The sequence below is a fragment of the Lagopus leucura genome, unplaced genomic scaffold (assembly GCF_019238085.1).
Source record: "Lagopus leucura isolate 7727_CA_CO unplaced genomic scaffold, USGS_WTPT01 Super-Scaffold_100157, whole genome shotgun sequence".
Taxonomy (NCBI): domain Eukaryota; kingdom Metazoa; phylum Chordata; class Aves; order Galliformes; family Phasianidae; genus Lagopus; species Lagopus leucura.
Genome location: NW_024962334.1, coordinates 34,989,908 through 35,012,232, shown reverse-complemented (window position 1 = coordinate 35,012,232; position 22,325 = coordinate 34,989,908). Strand labels below are relative to the sequence as shown.

The window sequence follows — 22,325 nt, the reverse complement described above, 5'->3', positions numbered from 1 at the left end:
ATTGATTCTGAAGTATTTTGATTGAATTTTAAGAGGAAAGGTATCAAGAATAATATGGTTAGGGTTGGGTTTTTTTGTTGTTATTTTGTTTTCAGTTTTTGTTTTTTACCGTTTCTCATGTGTTTCATACAGATTCTTTTCCAATTGATCCAATCCAAGAAAATTATGTCCGTAATGTGAGAAACTGCATTTTTTCCATTGTCTATCCCACACCTTTTAAATCCAGAGTTCTTCTTGTGGCTGTTTCAGAGGTTGGTATTATTTTGGATTCTCTCCAGTTTATAACAATTATTAAAATACATATTAAAATATATTTCAATATTCATTAGCTGTTTATTGTTGAGGTGTCAATATATAATTTAAACAAATAGAACATTTAAACCATATTATGAGATGTCTTCTGATAATAAAGCATATAGACAGCGCATTTTTTTTTATCACTGGAATTTTGTTCATATTCAAGGACCACATGTATTATATTTTTCTCCAGGAAGTTATTGAAGATATTTTGGATCTTCATATATCTGTCAAAGAAACCTCTGATTTTCTTCAGTTTGTCAGCGGTGAGAAAGTGTTACATGGGTCTGTTCCTTTGGCCCATAGATACGGAGGCCATCAGGTAACTAACCCTTGTTCTTGCAGGTGGAATTGTGTAGTTCTTTTAATGTGGATTCTACCTTAAACTATATTATTTAATTATTATATTATATTTATTTATTAAATTTTAAATTATTTAATTATTATATTATATTTAATTATTAAATAACTATATTATTATTGAATTATGTACATATTGTACGTGTTGTAAATGTGTGCTTGTATACCCATAAGTACTTGAATGTGTGTGGACGTTTAGATGGCAGGTTTGCTCTTTGTGGGGGCTGCGGATGGAAGAGATCTACAATACCCTTCTGTGGTACCGTGACTGCTTTCTCTGCCTCTGTTTTCCAAAAAGCAAATTATTCTTATATTTTCTGTTAGCTGCAGAGTCTGCTTTGTACCCCACAGCCTGACAAGGTCTGATTGGTGATAGGTAGTACTGGCTCAGGGGAGCGAAGAAGGGCAGAACCTCACTGAATTCAGCAATAGCGTGATTTGATAAGAGTTAAATTTCATTAAAATAGATAAAATTATTCATGGAAAAGAGTGGTAGAATTTGGTGCATAATTTCCAGTTTAAACCATGTATTTATTACAAGCCGTGTTGGTTGAAGGGCTCATTATGCAGAAGAGACAGGTCAGTAGCTGGCTTTGTAGCTGGAGGGTAGAGGGAAAATATGGGGATTACTGTGTCTGTGTGTGGTTTCTGATTCATTGTTGGTGTGAGTGTAAAAGTGCTTTAGGGATCAATATCTTAATTACTCCTGAGCAAATGTGTCATTGTATTGCGTAGATCACAGCGAACCTACATGCAATTTGTACTGCTTGAGTTTAACTGCTGTTACTCATAGAACCAATTTGTTGTTCATTTCTGCTAGTTTGGCAGCTGGGCAGGTCAGCTGGGGGATGGAAGAGCCCACTTGGTCAGAGTGTACACAAACAGGTGCGATGCCTTCTGAAATGACTGCACTACTTCTGTATTCTGTGCAGCTGCAAACCCCAGGGTGCATTGTTACAAACTCTGATGGCATTTTTGCAGGCATGGTGAAAGGTGGGAACTGCAGTTGAAGGGCTCAGGAAAGACCCCATACTCCCGGTGAGTTGCAGTTAATTCATACATAACAAAAGTGGATGTTTTCTGCTTTAGAGTTGCCTAGATTTTGTGACTGATTTTTTTTATTTCTTTGTTCTCTGTAGGAATGGTGATGGAAGAGCTGTGCTTCGCTCTTCTGTGCGGGAATTTCTGTGTAGTGAGGCTATGCATTATCTTGGAATTCCAACAAGCAGAGCTGCTAGGTATTACTCTTTTCTTTTTCACACCTTCCTTAATTAAAGGTAATCATGTGCCTGAGTTTCGCTGGGCGCCAATAAAGCAGAACAAGGACAGATCTTTATTTTCACATGTATGCAATTGGAACTCTTTCTTGGATATTTTTTTGGATAAAACTTCCCAGTAATCATGAGCTCCAGCTGTTTACCCATTCACTTTTATGTTTGATATACTTTAAAATATTGTTGTGTTTAAACACAGTATAGTGTACTGTCTTTGTATTGTTCTGAACAGCTGTTGTGCTCCTGGAAGACTGTCTTAACTCAATTACCTTATTTTAATTTGAAATCTGGTTCATTTGTGAAGAAAGTGAAAAGGAGAAATTGGAGTAATCGTATCTAACACAACTCCCCTTTCTCATTTTTATGGTACTGCAATCCAAATTCCTTCTATTATATATATATATATATATAACTGTACTTTCACTTCTTATTCACCAGAAAAGCTTGCAAAAACAGCAGGACTAGATTGCTGCTCTGTAGTACCCTTGAAGTTTGTGGATAATCAGTGAGTCTGTTGGTACTTGTTACAGTCTGTTATTACACTAAAGTTATATGTTTTGATGAATTTTTCCAGAATCAGGCCAAGCAGGAAAGTGTAGAAAGTAACTCTTTCTGTGTTGTTACAGCCAGCTACTTGCAATTCTTAAGACTGGTAGGAAAAATGGTTAGATAAACGGGTGATAGTGTTGGAGATATTATGTACATTTCAGTCTTACTTCCAACTCCTTATTTATATAAACGCACCTTGAGCAGAGAGAGAATTGTACTAAAAACTCATTTAAAACCAATTCTATTTGAACCAAAGAGGACTAAAATTCACTCATGTAGATGACCTTCTCAGAATGAACTAAACTGAATTTTTCAGATGATTGTGTTTAAAATGCCAAGTTTATTTTGTGTTCCAAGGGAGTCATATGTCTGTGCTTCAGAATTTCAGGCTTTAAAGAAGTAAATGTACTCTGGAAGAGGCCAATACCCAGCTGCCGCATGTCAGGGTTTCTATATTTGCAAAGTGTCTGCAAATCTCTGTAGCATTAATTCTACCACATTTTTTCTGTTGAAGTGGGGTGTTTGTAAATGACATTTTGATGGTTTATTCACTGACTTCACCTTGAGAACCTTTGCTGTTAGCTATTGATGCAAATGTTAAGTCTGCCAGAGCATCAGCAGGGAAGTATGTGGCAAGGTTATGTGCTTTCTTTGCTGTCGTTTCAACAAATTGTTCAGTGCAAAACCAATGTGAAATTACCACTTAACTTTGTACCAATGCTACTGAGTACACAATGTGCTTCAGTTCTCTGCTGGCAGATTGGTAAAACGTGTGGCTCTCTTAACTGCTGTACAAGCTCTCCCAACTGTTTGTGAGACTTCATTTGGAAAAACCCCAGCTGATATCTGTATTCTTCCCCATAGGGAGCTGTAGCACTGAGGCTGGTGAGATTCACTTAGAATTCTTGTAAAAAGAGTTTTTGGCAGAATTGTAGGGAAAAGCCTTACAGTTTAACCCAGAACACCCAGCAGGTTGGTTTGCTCTATTAATGTCAAGTACTATCTTCCCAATGGGGTGCTACAGTTTGTGACTGTACTGCTTGCTAAAGATTGCTTCCTCACATGGTACCATGTTAGTCACATAGTGGGTCTGCGAGCTAGCAGTGTCAGGGATGGGGTCAAAGAGGTAAGCCAGTATGCAGTCTTCAGTGTGAGATGGCCCTTACATGCACAACACTTAGTGGTCATGCAGAAGAGCATGCAAGGCACTTGGGAGCACGAATTGTAGCCCTTAAGCTCGAGCTAAGGTTAGCTTGGGATGTAGTCTCTCTCTCTTCCTCAGCGATTGCTGTTCCAGCTGCTGATGTAAGAGTGATTTCAGCTCCCTGTCTCCTGTTGCCAAGTATACCTCTTATCTGCTGCTGTACAGGTAATGGTACTTTCAAACTGGAGGGGCCATTTGAAAACTATTTTTATAGTGGTAGTGTGGTGTCTTGACGCAGCTGCTCAGTTATCTGGCAAGCTTTTAAGTGTTATTTGTTTATTAACTTGTATTAGTAACTACAAAAGTCTTGCTGCCTCTGGATTTTCAGTAAGAAAAGTGCTGGTATTCTGTAGGAGTTTTGTGCAGAGTGTGTTAGGGGTTATGCAAATAAAAAAACCCTTTGAGCAGGGGTCTGAAACAGCAGAACTGAGTACTGCTATTATCCTGACTGCTCTCCTTTCATGCTCTGATGCACACTGTTGTACTGGTGTCTGGGGTCTTTTTGAATTTGTTTGTTCTTCTTGAATGATTAAGATTTTTTTCTTTCAGCTCACTCATGTCAGCACTTTGTATCCTTACTCATAGAGACATGGCAATCATTATTTTACTGCTTCAAAAACAACTTTTTCTGGAAAAGAATTCCTAACATTGCTCCAGTAAAGCAATAGCACTGAGAGTGGAACTGTAGGCAGAGTACCCTGCAGCCTCTGGTACTTCATCTGAGACGTTTTTAATTGTTTGCAAAGCCTTCTTTTAATTTTTTGACTTCTGTATATCTTTTCTCTGCTTTTACCTGGAACAATTCACAGCCTTTTCTTTGCAGTTAATAGAGAACGTTTGGATTGGCTAGCTGCTGCTGCCTTCTGAAATGCAGGAAAAAAAGACTTACGTAACTTCAAAGCCATAGTTACCATCAATTATTACTGTTGCAAGAATTCCTTCTAATTGCCCCTCTGTGGACAGCCTGTTCCAGTGCTCTGTCACTCTGGCAGTGAAGAAATTCATCCTTGTGTTAATATGGAACTTCCTGTATTCCAGTTTCTGCACATTGGCCCTTCTACTGTTGCTCACTAATCACAGATCACAGAATCACAGAATCACCCGGGTTGGAAGGGACCTCAAGGATCATGTAGTTCCAACCCCCCTGCCTAGCAGGGCCACCAAACATACACATTCAGATCAGGTTGCCCAGGACCCCGTCCAACCTGGCCTTAAACACGTCCAAGGACGGGGCATCCACAACCTCCCTGGGCAGCCCGTTCCAGGGCCTAACCACTCTCCTTGTAAAGAACTTCCCCCTAACATCCAACCTAAATCTTCCCTCCTTCTAATGAGAAGAGTCCGCCCCCACTGACTTGCCTTCTGCACTTCAGATATTTGTGAACAGTTACGAGATCCCCTCTCAGTCTTCTCCAGATTGCAGAGTCCCTGTTCTCATCCTTTCCTCATTCTGCAGACCCCTCATCATCTCTGTGGTCCTCTACTGGACTCCTACTTGGAGATCCTGACTTTTCTGAACTGGGGAGCCCATAACTGGACACAGTATTCCAGACGTGGCCTCACAGCACTGACCCCTGGTGAGCACCATTGGTCACAGACCTCCAACCAGAGTCTGTGCTGCTGATCAGAACCTTCTGAGCTCTGCCAGTCAGTCACTTCTCTACACACCTCACTGTCCACTCATCTGCCCTGCACTTCCTAAGCTTTGTTACAAAGGTCTTGTGGGAGAAAAGTGTCATAAGCCTCAAAGTAGTGTCAAAAGCCTTAGGTTTGTCTATTGTCCTTTTCTGTGTTCCTCCAAGGAAAGTTTGGTTTTGTCTTCTATTCAGCCCTCGACTACCTAAAAGATACCTTAATTACCTGCACTAAATTTCCAGTATTGTGCATCCAGCTATTTTGAATTGAAAGACTTTTCTCAATTAGCGAAAAGCTAAGCAAAAAGCAAAGAATTATATGAATTGGGGTAATTTTTTCCTGCTCTTAGGCTCTCAAATCTGAAGTCTTTTGTGCGTATTGAAGGAAGAATGTTTCCTTCAAAAGATAACACCAGGCATTCCTTCTGCAGGATGGTTAGTGTAATCTCAGTTGCTTTGGAGAGAAAACTTTCTGCACATTAACCTTAGGAGAAAATGATGCCCCCACATGGCTTATGATGATTGATGCAATTTTCTTCTTTGGATAATAACAGAAAATAGAGTGAAATTACATATTTTATTTTGTAAGATGAGTGTAAATTTTGACATATTTTAAAGCAAGTACAACTGGTTGTTTTCCAAGCACTCACAAATCTCAGTATTTGGATAAATGGGAAAAGATGTGCAGAATTGTAAGGCAATTGAGAGGAAGAAGTTGTTTTTAAAAATTCAAGTACAAGCAATGAAGAAGAAAGAAATAATTGTAATGCATCATCAAAATGCATTTGTGCATCAAAGTGCCTTTTTTTGTGTGTTGATGGTTTTTGCAGAGTTCTCAATTGCTGAGGATCCCAGATCTGTCCCTAAGATTACTGAGACAGCAGATTTGGCTCACATAAAAGGCAACCTGATGCAACAATTTGGCTTTTAATTTCTCTCTTTCCAATTTTGCTGCTGTCCTCAGGGGACTTGTACCTTATTTATGTTATCATTACTCTCATTAATCACTGGGGTTCCAAATGGATGCAGTGCTTTTTCTGAATGTTTCCCTCTCCCCAAGAACAATGTAGGTAGTGGAAAATGGGCAGCACTGTGTAAGTAGAAAGGGAAAGCATGCTGCTAATGAAGCTTGGTAAGCTGCAGCTTTACTGTTTGCCTGTGTTGTTTGTAAAAACAAACTATTCCAGCAAAAGAATTTTCTGAAATAAATAGTCATGTAAAATATACTTTGATCTCCAGCCTAAATTATTTTTCCTGTATGAACTTCTTAATTTTCATTTCTTCTTTCTTACAGCTTAGTTGTAAGTGATGACGATGTGTGGAGAGACCAATTTTACAATGGAAATATTAAGAAAGAGAGAGGTAATGAACACATTTCAGAGTAACATGATTTACCACTGCAACTTAATTCCCCGTTGCAAAAATCAACTTTGTCACTTATGTGTAACAAAAATGTGCAATAGGCTTCATTTCATTTACTGAGATTGAAAACCTTCCTGAGAAAATCAGTCTCAAGCACATCTTAGATAAAGAAGTGAAGCCCTATGAACAGACCTGCTATGACTGCGGCATGTATTGTAGTGTTGCACGTTTTTTTCACATGCCATTACAAAAATGATGTTGGAATCTAGGGAAAATTTCCATCGTTCCACAGGCAGTACCATAATGATGGGGCACTACTGTGGCTGCACCATTGCTCCACCCTCTAAGCCTGCCCTGAAAAAGAGTGGGATGGCACAGCATGGATTAAAATCAGAAGTGTTTTACGCTGGTTCGTTCTTTGTTGCTACCTTCTGTGGGGGAGTTGTAATGTTAATGCAGTACTGGAATTTTGCTTGTGTTTGCTGGTATAGTGCATACTGCTAAACAGATGAAGGTGGAGGAGTAAAAAGTACCAATTGCTTTCCAGCAAATTAACCTTTATCATTACAATGCATGTGTAGTGTAGTATTGTGTGTATTCACCTTTTACATGTAGAGCATGCTTCTAGAAATACTTGTTAACTATGCACGTGTAAATTATTTGTCTATAGAAAAAAACAGCATGTAATAGATCTACTATGGGATTATTTTACATTGCTGATACTCCATTTACATTTAAACATGTGTCTGTATTTAAGGTGCAATAGTACTCCGTCTTGCTAAATCGTGGTTTCGTATAGGATCCTTAGAAATCTTGGCTCATTCTGAGGAACTGGATTTACTAAGGTTTGCATTTGGTCTTTGTAGTAATTATGTTGCTTCTCCTAACAATCACATCTGTATTGGAATGCATATATGCGGTTGAAATTCAGGCATAAATTATATAGAAAGGAAGATTGCATCACCTAGAAAGATCACCTGCTGTATTTTCACAAACGTACAAAGGTTCTGAAGACATAATTAAAATCCCCCAGGTGTTTTTTAAGGCCTGGATCTTGTAAAATCAAAAAGCTATTATAGCTCAAATATTTCTGGTAATTGAGCATTGAGAACAGGGGAAGCTGTATGTTTTGGTAAGAGTTATACATTTAGAGAATAAGGTGTTAGTTTCTCATAGTAGTCAGTGAGGCTAAAGCAGCAGAAATCCCTCACCCGATTTTGTTGTATAATCTACACCTTCCAGGCACACATACCAGGTAAAAATTTATTGCACAAGTTAAACCTCTTAGCAGTATTAGCTTCTGTACATTACTTCATCTCAGGCAATTAGCATGGCAGATGTTTTGTTTTGTTTTAATGTTGACCATTCCTCTGTGGAAGCAATGTACTGATTGATAACAACTTGCAATAGCAGTTGTTTTTGGGTGCTTGAAAACAACAAGAGAGAAGTAGCAGCTGTTGCACATTGCATTAATTGGTAATTCAAGGTTACTTCCCTTGTGATTCTACACTGTTTTTCCCCACCACCTCCCCCCCCCTTTTTTTTTTTTTTCTTTTTCTTTGAAATCTCACAGGAGTGTTTTGTTGTAAACCAAGAGACTGAGTTAGGGAACTGAATTGAAAATGACACAGTGCTGTTTTTTTTTGTTGTTAAAGTACGTGCGAGCAATTGGTGTTAATGAGCACATACAGATCTCTTGTGCTCATACAGAACAGGGGCCCAGGGCAGCCTGATCTCTGAGGCAGTGTGTTGGTCACCCCTCTCACAGCTGGTACTCTGCTAAAGCAGTCGCAGCGCGAGGAGAGTTCAGTGATTTGCTCCAACAGCCTGATTAGAATGTAAAATAGTTGTGTGCACAGCCTCACAACCCTTGCCCAGGTCCAGCCCTTGCCTGGGTCACCTACCCAGCGTAGGTGGTTCTTACAGCTGCCTGTGCCAGTGGCCCTGGCTACTTCTAACAACAACAGTCCTACATAGAGCTCATAATTGTACTAATTGCCAGCTGCTCTGCTTTAAATCTGCAAATGGAGCATCTGATAGGCATCACAGTTCTTGATGTATGTATCCCAGTTTCCTTAACCTGCTGTGCATTTAGGGGAATGGCCAGCTGTTATAGCAAGTAACCCTACTTAGTAAGAATTCAGTCATAAAATTTTCTGTGTGGAGAATTCTGACCTACAGTTATTACTTGCAATGATGCAGCTTTTTTTGGATCCACAAATTACTTCTTTCCTGAAGTCTGATATGATATTATGCTAAACCAGATCCCATTTGCTCTGGAAATGCAACACATGGGAATAGTTTTAACTCCGTGGCAGTCTCTGGTTATAGTTATAACTAGAACATTAGGTTGCATTTCTAAGTATTTGGAAGGGCTTAATCCAAAACTAAATAGATAAATAGTAAATAGATAAATAGTAAATAGATGGCACTTTCTAATGCCTGTTTGCAGCAGGCCATAGGTCAGCATCTGATTATTAAGAAATAAGAGTTCTGAATGCTCAATTCTCAAAGTTATTCTCAATTCTAAATTCTAAAATTTTTCTTTAATGAATTCTGCATCTCATGTTACAGGAAGTTGCTGGACTTCATCATCCAGGAACATTTTCCATCAATAGTCCCCAACAATTCAGACAGGTATCTGGTAAGTATTTTTGAGAGTTAGTTTTGTTTCCCACAAGCTAGTGAACAAAGCACTGTGCAAAGCTTTGCAAAGTTTGCAGCTTTATAAAGTTTCGACATCTGAAATAATCTTTCAGGTTTTATTAATAACTCATTTACTCTTTGGTTGAAAAACAAAACAAAAAACTGCTTCTTTTTTTCAAAATCCAGTTGAGCATTCCTTTTTCACCACTTCTGATTATGGATGTGTTTATTAGGAAGCTTCCATTTTCCATTACTTTCTGTTCTCTTGCTGCTCAGACTTTTAAATGAGCAATGGTTACAATGTGATGAATTAGGTTTTTCCTAATGTAGAGCTAGTATGTATCATGTGTTTGTTCCGTATTAAGACTTTTACACTTTTTTTAGTGTATCCATATGTATGTAACTGTGTTCTTTTATTGCATCTGTGTGTATTTATGTAACAACAGTCTCTGCTGAATGAAGCCATTTTGTAGTCACAGCGTTTAGGTTATGAGCGAAGGATCCCAGTTGGCAGAGATCACAGATGCACATTTAAAAACAGAATGTACAAAGTATTTCTGAAGTAAATCAAATGTTTATGTTGCTTATTGTATTCTGTAGTTTTATGTGAAGTAAAACGTGTATTTGATTTTAGGAATTTTTCTCTACAGTCGTATCAGAGACAGCAAATGTGATTGCATTGTGGATGTCTGTGGGTTTTGCACATGGTAAGCTGCAGTAGGTATTGTCACGGTGTTGGCTTTACAGGAGTGACTCTATAATTACTTACTTAAAGATGGCTTTTATTTGTTCCTTTGTTCTGCAGTCCTTCCAACGTCCTTGCCTGCAGCAGTATCTGTTATGCATTAATGCTATGCGATTCTTTTCATAACAGAGTTGAGAAAAATTCCTGATCTTTTCAGTCTGACTTTAACTGGCAGGAACAAAGAACACAGCCAGAGCATGGGTTTTCCAGTATTGCTGTGATTATCTTGATGTGCAAAGATGTGTGAGTTTAATTGCTCAGGATTTGATGCATCTATATAAGAACCTGTCCTTTACAGTGGATGTTCTGTGTAGGATAGAGTGCTGCCCACCCTGGTTTCAGGTTTGTATTATGAAAAATAAAGTAGCACTGTGTTGCTAATGCAGCACACGGTCCATGTGCAAAGAAACTTAACTGAGGGACTGTGCAAGATGCTGTTCCAATACTGTGTCACACTGAATGGAAGAGGAAAGAGTGCCATCTAGGTATGGACAGCAGATGCAAGATAATATAACAAACAGTTGCTAATTTTCGTACTTCATACATCTGCCAGGTCAAGAATAAAAGAGACAAGTTTGTTTTCCAGAATCTGATTTCTGCAAAGGAACTTCTCTAGTTGTCTAGATTCAGTGGATTGATTTTACAGCAAATCTAGAGTTCAGGTGGAATGTTACCTTTTGTTTCTCCTTGTTGTTTAATTGTAGGTGTGTGCAATACAGATAACTTCAGCTTGTTATCCATAACAATAGATTATGGTCCGTTTGGATTTATGGACTCCTATGACCCAAGTGAGTGTGGCACTTGTTTTTTTTTTTTAATGTAATTTTTGACAAAACATAAATTACTTGTATTAATCTGTGCAATTTCTTCTAATGTTATTAGCAAAAAAATCCCAAGAATGTGTATTGTTTGAACAGTTTTGGGGGGAAAATATATTAAAGACCAGTTTTATAATATGCTATACAGGTTATATTTTGGTTGCTAAAAGTTTGAAAATAAAATCTCACTATTAAGCCTGTTTTCCCAAAGAATGCTTCCTATTGCATTTCACTGATTCAATAGATGGTAGAACAGAAACCTCTAAAACTAAAAATTGCATATTGCTGTAAGCAGCCTATGGCAAAAGTTGTCTGCAACTCTGCATGCATCATGCTCTGGCTTTGCAGTCACAGCAGCTCTAAGGAAGGAAAAGAAATCAAACCTATCCTGTCATGGCATACACATATGAAACTGAATGTGTGAACTCAGTCTGGGATTGATTAATGCAAATGCAGCATATACATAAATGCATTACATTTGATTATTGTTAGAAGATCTCATCTGAGTAATGCTCAGAGCCAGTAGTGGCTACTTGTCTTGCAGTCTGTTTTCATGAGAGTGCAGCCTCAAATTAATGAAAGCTCTTGAGCACAGGTATTATTTGACTTCCGTTGTACTGAACAAAACAGGTCTTTTCTGGCTTTAGGTCTTACATCTGGGTACCCTGTCACTTATGTGGCGCGTATTTATCTCCCAGATAAGGATTTCCATACTTTAACACATTTGATATAATTTTTCCAGGAATGAAGGTGTAACACTTGCCTATGCAGCTCAAGTATCATTCAGGTGGTCTGGGTTTTTTAAATGCATGCTTGTACATGTTATTTTTTAATTGTAAATCCTTAATCTAGTTGTGCAGTTGTTTTATACTTTTTGTACTTAGTAGTAGCACTGTATGTAGTAAAAACACTGAACAAAATGTTTTTAGTGTTTAATTTTTTTAAAAAACATCTGAATTTACTTTGTATTTTCAAGTTGGAAAATCCCACCTATGACATATGGAAGTTAATCTGAGAGAGATTTCTTAGGCTTGCAAATATTAGATCTTGAGTTAATCCACTGTAAATAAACGACTTTGTGATCTGAGTTTAAACATTTCAGTATCTTCAGCACTTTTATTAGTTTGCTGCCTAAGTACAGAAATGAATGCACATCAGTATTTTAACATTGATTGTTTGTTTTAATTACTCTGTTGTGGAAGAGTAATGTTTTGTTTGAAACAGATTTTGTTCCAAACACGTCCGATGATGAAGGGAGGTATAAGATAGGAAACCAGGCAAATGTTGGGCTGTTTAATCTGAACAAGCTGTTACAAGCACTGAAGCCTTTATTGGATCCCAGGCAAAAACAGCTGTAAGTAATCATTTAAATACCTAAACACTTAACTGGGAGAGATGTGAGACCATCTAATCACCATATGCATAGGGAAGAAAGAGATGAGCTTTGAAAATCTTTTTTTTTCTTAGGTGGAAACTGGTCCTGAACTAGTTATTGGCTAGCATAAGAGGGAAGGGGAGTGTTTTCTGTTAACCACAAATAATAGCAAAATCTATCCGGAAGCCTGTCCTAGATGTCATGGGGCCCCTTCTTCTTCCCCTAACATAGGACCTTTGCCTTCAGGTTCCTGTTATGGGTTTTCCTAGCATGTTTTTTAAGGTGCTTACATATGAAGACCATCCTTCTGAAATAATGAGGTAGTGTTTCAGCATCCTTTTGTAAAGATTCCTGATGTAAATCTTCTTGTCTACAGTTTAAACTCCTGATTTCTTACTCAATATGAAAATGAAAGAAAGATTGTGGGTTTTTTTCCTTGCAACAGCTATGGATTTGTATGTATTTGGTGTTTCCTCTCAGACTTTTTCATAACACATATCTCTTTTGATTCAGAATATCAATGTTTGTGAAATATCAGAAGTTTCCATCCTAAGTTTGCAATGGGGTTATGCCCACAGTAGAGTTGTAGTTCCACAGAATTTAACATTCTTTTTTTTTCTTTGCAGAGCTTCCCAGATTTTGGAAGAGTATGGCCAAACCTATAATGCCCGGTATGCAGTTCCAGACTCACACTCTGCAGTCCCAGTACTACAAACTACCATGTGACAACTTCCTTACTGTGCTGCTATTTTCAGTTTTACAGAATTGTTCAAGAGAAAACTGGGGCTTCTTGGGGACAGTGAGGATGATAACTATTTGATTGCTTTTCTTCTAAAAGTGAGTTTGTTTTGCTCATCTTGTTATCAAACATCTGAACTGATGTACTCCATTTTAAAAGCACTGATACAGATCTCTCTGGTTCACTAGCTCATGGAAGATACAAAGGCTGATTTCACAATGACATTTCGACAGCTCAGTGAAATTACTGCAGACCAATTAAAGGAGCTCCATATTCCTGAGGTATTCATTAATACAGGCATCCCATTTTAGGAACACGCAATATCAAATGAGTGAATCAGGTTGGAGAAAACCTTGAAATAATATGGAGAATGTTGTTCACTTTCCCTGGGAAGTGCCACTGTCTTTCCCTAACTTTTGACTTACTTCTGTTTATCATTGAATGAGAACTTAAAAGGCCTTTTTAGGGAGAAGATGGAATTCGTGCATGGAACATGTTATGAAGATAACGAGTTACTGTTTCTTTTTCCAGTTGTGCTATAGATAATTAAATGATCTTGACCAAGTTCTGTGGTTTTTAGTCTTCTGCTAAGAAAGAAGTCTAATCTGACCTGTTCTATGAATGTGAAGCCATTGGTGATTAAAAAGTGTAGATTTTTGAGAGGAAAGCAGAAAACAAAACAAAAAACCAACCAACCAGAAAAAGAAAAGAACAGAAATGAAAAGAGCTATATTTGTGCAATTAATCATTTGTACAGAAAGTGCAAACTGTGTGTGAAAGGAAGAAAGGGAGCCTCCTTTATACAGTATGGAGCCACTCAGACTATGGAAGTAGTGCCATTTTTGGCAAATGTATCTTCCCCTTTAAAGCTGCAGGCTCGAGGCCTATCAATCCTGATGCGGTTGTGACACTGCTGCTATGCTGAGGGTCGTTTGCAGCCTTCACTTGATAGAAGGTGACTTTCTTTTGTGTTCAGTTTTTTTTTTTCCCCCCCATACACTTTAATGGTGCAACTCACAAATTTTTAGACCCAAACTGATGTGGTACAGCAGCAGAAATCTTATGCAGGTGAAAATTATAATTCTTTTTTTGAAGTTTTTCAAATGAAACTGTGTTCTCATGTTGTTGATTCATTTACTTTGTTGGTAGCAAAATACATTCTCATATTGATTTGTATGTTATTTTTTCAAGTGTAATCCAAAATTGATCTAAAAATGTTCAAAACCTTTGGGAACACTGCAGGCATCCTTACATTTAGTAATAATATTTGAAATTCCTGCTAAAGCAGCTGAATCCTGCACATCTTATAACAAATGCTTGGATCCCGTTCTCACCTGTTACCTGCTTCCCTGACCCTCAGCTTGTAATTAATGTAATTTTAACTCAGTTGTATACTCAAATGGGGTTTTCATTATATTTTTGTACTTCCAGATGTAATTGAACCTTTGTTTCATTCTTGCTTTAAATTTCCCACACTCAACATCACTGTTACCATTTTTTTTTCTTTTTCCTTTGTTTCTTGTATATCTGCTATTTATTTCCTTTTATCTCTGTCCATTACTTTCTAATCTGTTCTTTCTCTGATGTTCACTTTTTGCCTTTATGCTTTGGCTGCTTTCTCTCAACTGAGCAATATGAAGCAGCTGTTCTCAGTCAGGGAAGCCCAGTTTGTGGTGGTGGTCCAGCACTGGAAGTGAGAAGCCCAAGCTGTTCTGTCTCCTTGCCTTTCTTCCCTCTATCGTTCATAATGCTCTCCTATGCCCAGAGCCTTAAGTTGCCCTCTTTCCCCATGCTTTCTTTTTCTTTTTTTTAATCAATATCTGTTCCTTATTCTTTGTGGAAAAATAAAAGACTCTGTTCCTTATTTGCAAATACGTCTGATCCACGCACATACAAAGAGCAGAAGAGAGTAATACCAATGTTTAAGTATTGAAAAACAAAATGGGTCAAAAGATAAGCTAAGGAAAAATAGGGGACAAGTGCTGAAGGTATTTAGGTAGAATTTGCTGTAAGAGATGGGCTAATATGGATGTCAAAACTGAGTAATTTAAATAGAGGAAAAGATGCAAGTAGAGTTTAGGGAAGAAAATTTGTTGAAGGTTCACTGTGTGTTTCTCCTTATATGCTTTCTCTGATTGCTCATTTTGGTTTTTGCTTAACAGGAATCAGGTCCAGCTTACCTGTCACTAACATTTTCTTTCCCCTTAGGAGTTCTGGGCCCTGCAGGATCTGGGAAAACACGAGTTATTTTCAGAGTGGGTTGCTATGTACCTCTCACGGTTAGATGGGTGAGTCTGAAGAAGTTTCAAGTGTAAAAGTAAAACCAGCTGTGTGTTTGCCAGAAGATGGCAACTTTAGTCTGCAGTGATTTATGTGATCTTTAGTCGGACTGCTAAACTGTAATGCCTTTTTTTTTGTCTTTGTGGTTTTAGATTGTACTAGCTTCTGTAATAATTACTATTGTAACTCTGGTTTGACACAGAAGTACATAAAAATGGAAAGGGAAGAGTGGTCTGCATTTGTTCTCCTTTGGGGAATGATTAAATTTCTTCAGTAAATAGGTTTTGTTAAAATAGGAGTCCTATATGTTCATTCCAAGAGTCAGAAAGTCAGGCTGTGCAAATGCATAGAGATGGGTACTATTTCATTGCTGGCAGTGCATACTAATGTGATAGTATTGCCTTGGGATGACAGGGATGGAAGCTGGATGGCTCTGTGTATAAGGGCTGTGTTTAAACACCACAGTTACTGTGTAGATGGGGACATTCATGCTGGAACTTCCTACCAACTCTTTTATCTTCAGTCGATCAAAAAAAAGCAGTGCACTTTTCTCAGTCATATCTGCTATGCATGGCTGACAGCAGTGAAAAGTGCATATCAGACACTTGGAAATTTTAGTCAGAACCCAAATTCTGAGAAGGTGGAAATTGAATTCTTGTGTGCTGATGGCTTGAGAAAGGGTTAGGAGTGACATGAAAGAGAAATGAATATACAAGTCAGTGTTTGTTGAATCATTGTGAATCAGTTGATGGAATTAGCTGCTTACTGACCCTGTTCACAACAGAAGAAAGGCTGAAAGGTGTCACGAGTAAGGAAAATCTAAGGAACTTTCACAAGTAATTTTAATTTTTTTTTTTTAATTTTATTCTTATATTTAGTAACAAGGGTGATTCAGACATCAAGAGAAGAAGAAGAATGACAAGTAAGTAAAATAAGTCAGAGGAAGTAGTACACTTAGAGATGGCAACCAACTTCTTATATAGGTTTGTTGCTGGCTCTCCCGCTTGTTCCATGACTTGGTGCTTGTGGACTGCATTTTTTTTTCCCTTTTGATACCTTTAAAGAACTTGAGAATTATTGGCCCATAGGAACGTGCTCGCTGTATTTTGTGATGTCTCAAGTGTGGCTTTGCTCAGAAGAACATTATTCTTCTCCTGTAAAGAACCTTTGATAACATCAAGAAATGTTTTTGTAGCAATCCTGTGCTGGCTCCATGGGCTGGGATTTGTAGGAGTTTCAAACGTGTCCATATTGTTTTTGTATATTATAAAGGATTCATATTTTTGATTGATTGATTGATTTAGTGAAGCAGGGGAGAAAAACCCTCATTTAATTGGGAAAATAGTCCTTAGAGGAAGGCATGGTTCTCAGAGATTAAATATTCTATTTTCTCCCTCCAAGTTACTTTAAATCCACAATGGTAAAGATGCATAGGTGTCTTCACAACAGAAACAGTGGTTATGAAATTGGACTTTTTTTTGTTGGTCTGCAATTATCTGAGGTAAATTTGTGTGATTTGCCTACCACAGTGAGCAACTGAAAATCTCTGGACAAAAGAGAGTGAAGCCAAAAGGGGGATCTGCCAAATTGTGCATAAAAGCTGTATGAGCTTTACTGTCATACTGCTGTGCAGGTGCTTTATTTGCATCTCTAGCAGAAATGGCTCTCCTTTCTCATCAGGTATTGATTGGCTGATTTGTTCAGAAGCTTGAATTGATTTAGCTGGAAGAGGCAGGAGATGGTGCCAAGTTTCAACAATAAGATAGGTTTTCAAATTAATGTTCCATCTGTTTTTAAGAATTTAAGAAAGTTGATATGAGAATAGTTACCAAAAGGGCTTGTTTTGCTGGTTGTGTTCTGGTATGGCTGGGAAGTTTCAGCTGAGACCCTGAGGCTGTTCGCTCAGTTACTGTTTTGAAGTTCCCAGCTTTCCTCACCTAAAATTTAAGGCTGGGAACTGTCTAAACACAGTTTTTCAATGCTTGCTATGTTTTCATGTTTTTGTGTGTCTGCTTTTACAGAGGACTGGCGTTCTGAGTTTTTGTTCCAAATCAGAAAAGCTCCCAGTTTGGGGATGATCTTCTGTAAACCAGCACTGTGTTTTCCACACACATCTCAGAGGACGTTATGGGATAGGAGGCAGACAAAGAAGGGGGAGGTTTTGAAGGTTTTGGTCTCAGCTTTGTTAGAGACCAAAATTTGCTATGTGAAGATTCGTGGATGAATTAGCTGTGTTCTGTGTAACTGGCCATGTTCCTGCAGCACAGCTAGCAGAGGTTACTAACGGGATACTGAGAGCAATTTGGTGTTTTCTATAAAATTGTATTTTTAAACAAAGATCAACACACTTTGTAACGTTTCTGCTAGCTTCTAAGTATTAAAGTGTGAGTGAAGGTTCTTCACCCTGCTGTGACCCCCCCATGAAATCCTTGCCATGTGAGCCCAATACAACTGTGCATTTTTACACAACAATTAATGTTAAAAACAAAACTGTCAAGCTTTTCTCTGGATTTTTATATGAGGTTTTTAAGTCCCACTAAATTTTTTATTGCTGTTCTAAGTATTGGCTGCCCTGGAACGTTTTGTCATTAACAGCTCTCTATTCATTGCTTTTCCCTTGTTATTACTAAGTGTAGAGGAGTATCTTCAAATGCTTCAAGGTAATGTGCTTTAAATTGATCACATATCATGATCTTTATTTTTTTTTCTCCCTTGACTTGGTTTTCAGTTCTTCATAGCACTTTGTCTTGTATTGCGTAGCCTCAGCTCCTTTAGGAGTTGATGAAAAATTTTGACAATCTAAATCCCAGTAAAGTCTGTCACTGTATTTCCTTATAAAAGCAGTATGTTAAAAAAGAAAAAAGAGGAAAAAAATTGTAGACCACATCATAAAACACGTGAAAGGGCACAAATTTTCTTATACTTTGTCCTTTTCTTATCTGGCTCTTCTTATTCTTTCAAAGTTATCTCGTCTCTTGTGTTAGTTACAGATATTTTTAACTCCACTGTGAAACTTGTCAATTTGCAGTTTCTAAGATTATATTTCTGGGACAAATACTCCTGCTGGTATGAGTCATGGCTTTAATGTGGATTATCATTTTTGTATGAGTCACGTTAAATTATCCTCCTCCTTAATATTCTTTTATATTGTTCTCATACTTAACTGAAAACCATTCACTGGATTAAATAAAATTCTTAGCCACAGCAAATTATTTTACCAAGTGGTAACAAAAGATTATTTTTTTTAGTGGTTAGGGCAGGGTGTTGTTACAACTGTGTAGGAGTGATTGAGATTCCCAACAACCAGTCCTATTTGTTGGTTTTCATTTAATTTATGTAAGTACATGTAGCACAATGTGCGTGCTGATGTGAAGAAGAATTCCTGTATTTGAATGGACTGTGTTTCAGTCTTAACTCTCAAGGAAGTTAACACCTGAACATGGAATCATAGACTCATTTGAGTTGGAAAGGACTCTTAAAGGCCATGGGGTCCAACCCCCCAGCAATGAACAGGGACACCTACACTGGATCAGGTCCTCAGAGCCCTGTCCAGCCTGACCTTGAGTGTCTCCAGAGATGGGGCATCCACCACCTCTCTGGGGAACTTGTCATGACCCTTAGTGTAAAAAAAACTTCTTCCTTATATTCAGTCTGAACATCCCATAGTCCCAGCATATCATTATGTGACTTGGGCAGCCTATGTAATGGAGGAATGTTCCTTTTGTCTGGCTTTGTGCTGGTGGAGATGGAGTGCATCTGGTTTTAGCCCACATTCTTGTTTTGTGAAAGAGCTTCACCTCTATTTTAGCAGGACCACGAGTGGTCGCAGTTCAGTACTTACAGAAGAAAGTGATTTCTGTCCTTTACTTTTTTAAATGACGTAAAGACACACACTGCTGTATCTCAAATCTGGTGGCTCAAAATGGCTGCCATTCAGTTCCAAACATAAAGAATTTAGTTGTATTGCGATACATAAAATAATCACTAAGTGTTGTTTTGCTGATTACATAGCTTCAGTAAATTCTAGTTTGTTAGCTGGTTAAATGGAGCATTCTTTAGAGGCTGTGTGTATTACAGAGAAGTCTTTGCTGTGCTCAGCACTGACTGTCTGCAGGGGGCTATGGAACATGAATTGAGTCCTGTGCTTGTCTGACCACCGAGCTTTTGGAGGAGTGAGGCCACACTTTTTCTCAAATGCGTCAGTTGTTTGGGTAGTCAACAAGGATGAAGCAGTACAAGGAGATGCAAGTGGGCTGCTTTCCTAATTCCTTTTTTCCTGTGCTGGAGAGACAAAAAGAGGTGGATTGAGATAAAGACAACGTTAACAGGTACAGTGAAAGTGGCAAAGCAAAATAAAAAGAATCATTTGCTTCTTCCCTTCAGCAGGCAGATGTTCAGCCGCCAGGAAAGCAGGAATATTAGTATTTGTTTTTTTTTGATCTCCAGGAATATAGTGGCAACATCAAAATCTGCTTTCCAGCAGTGTGGCAGGAATGTAAGCTGTGGCAAACAAAACACTTTAGAGAAGCTGCTGGAGCTCGTAGCAGGGAAGCCTCTTTGAATCACTCTGATGTTCTACTTTTTGTTTTACATGTGGGTGATGTGACTTCGGCATTGCTCCTTGTGCAAATTAAAAAGTTATTTTTAGCAGCTCAGAGATAAATACATTCATTCTTTTTTCCTTTTTATGCAGCTTTTTTTTTGATCAGCAAATTAAATCTCCCTGAAGGTTTCAATGACATTTGCAATGATTGTGATCCGCTTCTGTTGATTTTTGCTAACTAAATTTAACATGATTTACTTTTGGTTTCAGCTGTTAATCCTAGATACGTGCTTAGGAATTGGATGGCAGAATCAGCAGTGCAGAAAGCTAACCTGAATGATTTTTCAGAGGTAAAATTAGTTCATTTTTTTCTGGAGATATCAGCTAATAATTGACATAGAATCATATCATAGAATACCTGGGTTGAAAAGGACCACAATGACCATCTAGTTTCAGCCCCCTGCTCTGTGCAGGGTCACCAACCAGCAGACCAGGCTGCCCAGAGCCACATCCAGCCTGGCCTTGAATGCCTCCAGGGATGGGGCAGCCACAACCTCCATGGGCAACCTGTTCCAGTGCGTCACCACCCTCTATGTGAAAAACTTCCTCCTGATACCTAACCTGAATCTCCCCTGTCTGAGTTTAAAACCATTCCCCCTTGTCCTAATGTCTGTGAATGTTAATAAAAAGGAGGTTGCATTTGCTCATTGAATGCATAGTACACCTTGGCCAACGTTGTTTGATGTCCTAACGATAACTTATTATTAATACTATTGCTAATATTAGCAATATGAGGAGTGTTAATTAAATTGTTTACCATAATAACGGCAGCACTACTTATAGCAATCAACTCGTGGCATTGTTTCTGGAGCAAGGAGGGTGCGTAATGTGAGGTGGCAGAGACTGCTCGGATTTGCAGGAAAACGTTTTGTTTAAAAACATGCCCAATTTAATTGCTTCTAGGTTCAGCTCCTGCAGCGGGTCTTACAGCGTCCCTTCCAGAGGCAGCAGGCTGCAGAGAAGGCAGGCTATGCCCTGCGCCCACCTGCTTGGGCCAGGGGTCTTAAAGTGAGCTGCTCGTCCTGAGGGAAACTTGAACAAGGAGAACTGTCGGACTTCAGACCTTCTGATGGGAGCGAGGAAGCCACACTCCCTCGTGCATTGTGGACAGGAATCTGCTGCTCTGCTAGACAACTTCTTGACCAACTTTATAAAGTCTAAAGATTAAAGAAATGGACCCTGTGTGTTTGCATCAACAAATTGCACCGGTGTTTGTGGCCGTCTTGGGAGTGACTTACCCAAAGTACCTTCGCCAGAGACAGGTGTGTGCTAAGCCTGCTGCTCTGCTCTCGTTCTCCGTTCCTCTCTTCTTTCTTCGTATGAGGGAGATGATAGGTGCGTGGATATAATGACTCAGGGAATTTTCACAGGTGGCACGTGGAAATGGGCTTCCTTGCAAGTATCCTGTTACGTGTATTCTCAGGTTCATATACCTTTTGTACTCAGCTTCCTGCTGATCTGACAAACGTATTTCCAAGCTGTTACTTAGCAGCATACCGTGAATTCTAACAGCAGGACTCGTCTTTGTTTTAGTCCAGTGTCTGTCTGACATTGCAATTCCAGATCATGAAACTAAGTGTATAAATTAAAATTAATATATAAGCAATCAGGTGCAGTGTAATGCTACAAAGCTTATAGCAAAATTTGCTTATCTGGGGCTTTGTTACTTCTTGATGCTATCTCAGCTCTTCCCAGTTCCAAAATGGATTGCTTTAGAAGATCCAACTGTCCTCACTGCTGCTTGCATCTGAAATGAAGGCTGTGCTATGATTAGCAATAAATCTGTTTCTATACAAATATAATTAGCCAGGGAAAAATATATTATTAGAAATATTCCACTGGCTAAAAAAAATATACAAATGTGTTTGCTTCTTAAGTACAGTCAACACAGTTATTTGGGATGTTTTTTCCTTGGCTATATGGTTGCTCAGCCTGAGTTAACTCCTTTTGCAAGCAGTAAGTGTTCTTCTGCAACAGCTGGGATGAGCATTTGAGGCAGCACTGCCCAGCTAAGAGCAGTGGGCTGGTGGGAGCTCCTGTAGGAGCCCTGCTGCAGCTGGTGGCATTCACAGCCGGAAGGAACACTGCTGCTGATAGCTGTTCTACAGGAATTTGAAAATGAAATGAAAGGAGTTTGAAATTGAAAATACCAGTGAAATGGTATCTTGACTGTTCTGCTTTCATAAAAATCACCTGACTGTTGCAGGTAATCACGCTGCCATAGGGTATTTTGCAAGACCATGACAATTTGTAAGTCCTAACTATACTGAATCTCTTCTGCTCTTCTTGTCTCTCTCAAAGAGAATGCACGTTTCCCAGTTAGTATGAGGCTGTTAATGGTAACTCGTAAATAAGAGTTTGGTACTTTTTCACTGAGAGGGCAGTAAGGCACTGGCACTGCTGCTCAGAGGAGCTGTGGGTGTCACATCCCTGGAAGAG

General features: G+C 38.6%; 1 protein-coding gene across 1 annotated transcript in view; it reads left to right on the top strand.

The window, feature by feature from the left end:
• LOC122189776 (protein adenylyltransferase SelO-like) overlaps positions 1–22,325 on the top strand; it is a 25,157-nt gene extending 2,832 nt beyond the window's left edge. The window contains exons 3-20 of the mRNA XM_042889153.1: positions 133–251; positions 491–619; positions 1,478–1,542; positions 1,639–1,695; positions 1,797–1,895; positions 6,613–6,680; positions 7,438–7,525; positions 9,255–9,324; positions 9,961–10,033; positions 10,776–10,859; positions 12,114–12,243; positions 12,891–12,935; positions 13,020–13,101; positions 13,192–13,284; positions 15,212–15,291; positions 16,162–16,205; positions 20,097–20,176; positions 20,790–22,325. Of these exons, the coding sequence (XP_042745087.1) occupies positions 133–251; positions 491–619; positions 1,478–1,542; positions 1,639–1,695; positions 1,797–1,895; positions 6,613–6,680; positions 7,438–7,525; positions 9,255–9,324; positions 9,961–10,033; positions 10,776–10,859; positions 12,114–12,243; positions 12,891–12,935; positions 13,020–13,101; positions 13,192–13,284; positions 15,212–15,291; positions 16,162–16,205; positions 20,097–20,176; positions 20,790–20,912 (1,529 nt within the window). The 3' untranslated portion in view covers positions 20,913–22,325. The remainder of the gene's footprint in view (positions 1–132; positions 252–490; positions 620–1,477; positions 1,543–1,638; positions 1,696–1,796; positions 1,896–6,612; positions 6,681–7,437; positions 7,526–9,254; positions 9,325–9,960; positions 10,034–10,775; positions 10,860–12,113; positions 12,244–12,890; positions 12,936–13,019; positions 13,102–13,191; positions 13,285–15,211; positions 15,292–16,161; positions 16,206–20,096; positions 20,177–20,789) is intronic.